The sequence below is a fragment of the Crocodylus porosus genome, unplaced genomic scaffold, assembly GCF_001723895.1.
Source record: "Crocodylus porosus isolate Cpor-Errol unplaced genomic scaffold, CroPor_comp1, whole genome shotgun sequence".
NCBI classification, from domain to species: Eukaryota; Metazoa; Chordata; order Crocodylia; family Crocodylidae; genus Crocodylus; species Crocodylus porosus.
In genome coordinates, this window is record NW_017728886.1 from 235,923,845 (window position 1) to 235,929,522 (window position 5,678).

The window sequence follows — 5,678 nt, forward strand, 5'->3', positions numbered from 1 at the left end:
CAGACATATAAAGTTCCCCTCAATGCCCCACCAGACCAAGCAGGCCCATTTCTAGGAGAGCATGTAATTTTTTTTCTATGCCAATTACACTTATGGCCTCTAGGCTGAGACTGAACAAGGGCAGCGAAGAATGCAGGGGCTCACAATTATGTTGTCAGTTTTTGTGATTAGGACATTTGTTCACCAGAAACTAGGCTGGCATGACTGATTTCACACAACTCAGATGGTAACTGCTTTGTCACTGACAGTGACTGCTGTGCCCAACCTTCCAGTGAAAGGAGTCTGCCTGAGCTACTGATGTCCTTCTCTGCCAATCAACTCAAGTGCTTGCAGCTTTGGAGCAACAGGAATGAAAACATACAAAAGCAATTTTATAAAGTGCTAAACGAACTGCTCTTATATTTTATTCTCCAAAATAGAGCACCCCTCAGGAAAATGAAGCCATCTATTTGCAAAAGAGTGAACACAAAAGTCCACCAAAAAGTTAAATCCATGGAGTGAAATTAAACTATTGCTGTTATTTCTTCCACATCAAATATTACCAAGTGACATTTCAAAGTTATCCTTCAGTTTTCTCTTATATTGAACAAGTAATTATCTTTAATATAAACAACTAAAATATACAGACAAGCATATATACATATACACACATACATACTACATTATACTACAGATCACCAGCAGTGCTTATGCAGCAGTCACTGGACAGGGACTGATAGTCGAAAGTATCCTTTTTTTTCCCCCATCTATATACCGAAAATTCTATTGTTTCAATGTTTCACCTAAACAAGTTATTCTGAAGATACCTACCAGCACAACATTGGAGGTATCTATAGGAAGGGTTAAAGTATTATTTCTGTGGTAGGTCAAGGGTGAAAAACCCAAAAGACATGCCATGCCCAGTAATGTTATAAAACATTACAGAAGAAAACTGAATACCCAGTAGAGAAACACAATAAAGAAGAGGCAGATTCAGTATTTCCAATTCTGATGTTGGTTATCACCCCAAAACAATCAATGATTACTGCCACTGTAAGTCTGCTTACTCTTAAGGCACTCAAACGAGTAGCAGCATTTGCACTGAACACAGAAATAGGTTACCATTTTAACACTGGAGCATACATTCTTCCCCACTGTCTTTTTACTTACTTACCAAGCCACCCAATTTACATCATCTTCAAAATATGTCTTATATGAAGGCTATGTGTCCCAGAATGCTTATTGTTACCATGGGTAGACCAGGTTTCCACCTCAAGTCAGAAAGCTCTTTTAACGTAGATCCCAAGTTAATGAGGAAATTAAATAGATTTTCTTACCGAAGATCAGATTTTGTAACCCACTAAACACATACCTATTCCCAAAATCTTTCATTGATTAAATAATTTTGAAGCCAAACAGCAGGAAGAACTACTAATCTAGATTCCTAGTTTACATTTTTAAATTATCAAAATGGAGCATATTAAAATGGGGTATTACCTCATTGGGTTTAAGATTAAAACTGTAATGTGAAGCATAGCAAGCTGCATCCTTGTTTTTGTTTAGCTATTCTTGTAAATCACTTCTGCAGCCCCTCAAAAAAGGTTGTCAATTTTTGAAAAATTGAAAGGTTGTTCAGTTTGTTACCCAGGAATCAAGCAGGCTCCTTAGAAAGAGCATCTCTTTAAAAAGCTAGGTAAGTTTTAAAAAGGACATTTCATGAAAAAAAGAAAATACATTTACTCTATAGATTATACACATGCTGCTCAGGAAATTACAGTGTGTTCAAATGTAAATTTATAAACTTTATACAAGTAGGTGACATAAAACTATTCCAGAAGACTCAACACCAACTTAGGGATAAGAAATACAGAAATCGTCACAAGAAATGAGATGGGGACTGGGAAGCAAAGTCACTGTCAGTTTGTTCAGATGCTCTCCCTGAAGAGATATTAAAAATCTGCATCCAAAGTGAACACGTTGTCTGTAGTCTCTGCCATTACAGCAAAGCGCTGATACTCTGAAACTCGCTTCTCAAAGAAGTTGGTCTTTCCTTCCAGTGAAATATTCTCCATGAAATCAAAAGGGTTTTCTGCGTAAAAGAACTAGGGAAAGCAAATTTTGTTATTCTGGAATTCACAAAATGACAACGCATATACAACCTCCTCAGGGAATAATCTGCAAAGCAGCCAATTACAGCTACTCCCACTTTTGGTAGGAGTAAAGCCAGAATTTACTAATTTCTTGGGTTGGTTTCTCTCTCTTCACCCCACCAACCCTTGCTACTGGCACTCACGAAGGAAGCACAAGATGTCATATGAAACCCAAGCAAACCTGTTAATATGCATACAGCATTCACTCTAGGAGGCCATGTAATAAACTTCACTTTTAACCCATTAAAACAGTATGTATATCATATATACCAGGGATACACAGCTACTTGTTTAACATTGCTTCCCTTCCCTTCCCCATGACCTGGCACAGCAGAGAGCAGAGGAGCCATGTGGGGATCTCCTCATCACTGCTCACCCCACGCTGCCCCGACAATGTGCCTCATTGCATGTGGGGCTGCAGTGAGGGCAGCAACGTGGGGCTGTGTTCCTCAAAGCAGTGGTAGGCACACTGCCTGGGCAGCTGGGGGTGGGGGAGCTTGGAGCAGCAAGGAGAACCTCGTGTAGCCCCACTGTTCCCAGCCACACTGGGTTATGCCTGCAGAGCAGGGGAGGTCTCAGGGTGGAAGCCTGTGCCCACAGTCTGCCCCGTGCACAGATCTGGGGGTGCAGGTCCTCCCTGCCCCCCAGGAACACGCAAGGCAGCAGGGAGATGGCTCTCCCTCTCCCCACAACAAGCCACCTGCAGTCCCGTCCTGCTCCCCACTGGGGCCCTGCAGCCGCACATTGCGGCTGCGGGCCCCAAGCCCCACCTGGCTGGGTAGCAGCTCCCTCCCTACAGGGGCCTCAATCCCCCTCTCCCCCCCACTGAGCTGCTGGAATTGTCCTGCAGGCTGCCTGGAGCCATATGCATGTCCATGCACATGGCACCCCTGTCTCACCATCTTCCTCCTGCTCCCTCCCAGTTCCCTGAAGGCTGAAACTCTGCCAGCCTGCATGGAGATCACTGCAAAACAGCAAAATCTGCAGGTTTCTTTGGTAAAATGAGAAATCCACATTTGCCTCTGGTAAAAGGTAAAATCCATTGATTACTGCTTTTCTGGTGGCCAAACAATGTTGTAACCAAACACTGCACGAATTTAAACGAGTATGTTCTCTAACAGATCAGCTATGTAATGATGAAACGATGTTAACTGGGACAACATAAAATGAGGAGTACCTGTACATATACATACCATTTACAGACAAGGTATATTGATGAATGATTTTCTACCGGACACTGTCTGCACCAGTGTACAAGTAGCATAACTCATCTCTAAACAACCCCCACCAACTTATTTCTCACCTGTTCATTTTTTGTTACTTTAAAGAATGCCCAAATTCCCCTAAAGTAATCACTTATTACAGCAAATGATTTACTCTTGGGTTACCAGAAGACTTAATTATCCTCATGCAATTAATATAAATGTTTGGTTCCACAAAGATATTAAAAAAATCCTAGTCCTACTTAGATTATATCTATGTTGTTCTGGTACATCTGAATGCAACACGCCATTCCTAGTTTAAAATCCATATAGTAGCTGTAGGGAAACAACAGCCAGAAAAAAATGCTGAAATTGCCCTTACTTCTTTAAAAAATTAAATACCAACATTGTTTTTTGTGATAAACAGCTGAAAGCATGACTCTACAGCATTAAATGTGACTGACCCCCACGCACACAGCAACATTCCAGACACCCAGTATACCCAGACATGCCATTTCTCTCTAGTTTCTCACCTTTGAGAACCCAAGTTCTACAAGTAATCGGTCTGCCACAAATTCAATGTATTGTTTCATCAACGTGCAGTTCATTCCAATCAGACCTACTGGTAAAGCCTCTGTTGAAAACTCCTGGAAATTAAAATACAATGGTGACATTTAGAGAAGGGACAATGCAACTTAAGAAAGAAAATAACACTCATCAATGGTAATTCAATTTGCAATGCTCCTATTAAATCAGACTCCAAGGCTGTTTACTGCTCAAATAACCTACATCACTGAAAACTCAGCTAGTCTCTCCTGTTCTCATTAGCTCCTTGCACTTGCCTAAATTTTCTTCACACATTGTTTGTAAAGAGACAGCATCTTCACAGATGTTTTCATTATGGGATAGTAAGCCCATTATAGATCAATAAGATTGATCAAAAAAACTTGCCATCCAGTTCACTAAGAATTGGATCAGACCCTGTAGGTCAGAACGCAAAACTAAATAGGCCTAGAAGCCCGATGCATCCATTATGGAATGAAGCATAATCTTACAGTCAACTGGTTGTGTCACTGTGGGGACTACCCATCAACAGTTAAGCCATTAGAGCAGCATTTGTCAGTACAATTAAGAGGGGCAGGGGCACTTTTAATTTTCCAAAAAAGAGTACCAGGTAAAATCACAGCACAAAGGGAGTCTATAAGAGTAATATTAAACTGCTACTGAAATGAAGTACATTGGTGCACAAACATACTGCCAAAGCAACAGTAACTGCACAGCAACAGGAACTAGAACAAAAACATCCCTTCCTTGATGAGCATATGGCCCAAGCATGTGCAGGTAACAGCTTTAGCAGCTACTGATCATCACTTGACTAGTCCCGACAAGAATTGCCTTTGCCCTTTCATTTCAGTGACAAGAAGGGGTATTAAGAGTGGCAGGAGAAAGCTGCTAGAACTGATCACTAGTCCATAATTGTAGCCTGTCATTTTTTGTAATTCTAATGATGCTACGGTCGGGTCTTGGCATGTGAAAATGTTCTTGCTCTCCATGCCATTGCTCTGCCCAGTCTTACCTGCTCAATTTCAACTGCATTAACAATGATCTCCTTGACCCTCTCTTCTGAAGGCCTGTTCACTAAATAGTGGAACATTAGGCAAGCAAAGTCACAATGGAGACCCTGGAATAGTAAAAGAATAAAAAAAATTATTTCTTCCTTTGCCTTGTAATTTGTTAATAATCGCACTGATAACCATCTCTCTTGCAGGTCTTAAGCTTTCTAACTTCCTGCTTTATGGTGCTGTTGACACAACTGCATTTATCATACCATTAAAAGGTATTACTGTTAACTGGGCAAAAACATAAACAGTATTTAAAAGCCACTGCAAAATGTCTTCCTGAGAGAAAGAAAAGGCATGCGACTCTCTCCACCTTATGCATACTTAAATATTTTGAGATATACCTTTACTATTATAGCTTCATAGTTTGTAGGGTTGGAAGGGACCTGAGCAGATCATCAAGTCCGACCCCCTGCCATGGCAGGAAAGAGTACTTGGGTCAAACAGCCACAACCACTTCTCTTGGAAGTTGGTTCCAGATCCTAGCCGCCCTGACCGTGAAGTAGCGCCTCCTGGTGTCTAATCTGAATTTACCCTCCACCAGCTTGTGACCGGTATTCCTGGTCACTCCTGGTAGTGCACAGGGGAACAGGGACTCCCCCAATGCCTGCTGATCCTCCCTGACTAGTTTGTAACAGGCCACTAGATCTCCCCTCAGCCTTCTCTTCTGGAGGATGAACAGGTTCAGGTCCCATAGCCTCTCCTCATAGGGCCTGCCCTGCTGCCCC

At 41.7% G+C, this 5,678-nt stretch overlaps 1 protein-coding gene across 1 annotated transcript in view; it reads right to left on the minus strand.

Annotated features, from left to right (window-relative positions):
- Nucleotides 1–382: 382 nt before the first annotated feature.
- The window catches only part of RRM2B (ribonucleotide reductase regulatory TP53 inducible subunit M2B), a 25,049-nt gene continuing 19,753 nt past the window's right edge, over nt 383–5,678 (minus strand). The window contains exons 6-8 of the mRNA XM_019551468.1: nt 4,908–5,012; nt 3,865–3,978; nt 383–2,081 (exon numbers count right to left, since the gene is read on the minus strand). Coding sequence (XP_019407013.1) covers nt 1,929–2,081; nt 3,865–3,978; nt 4,908–5,012 — 372 coding nt within the window. The 3' untranslated portion in view covers nt 383–1,928. The remainder of the gene's footprint in view (nt 2,082–3,864; nt 3,979–4,907; nt 5,013–5,678) is intronic.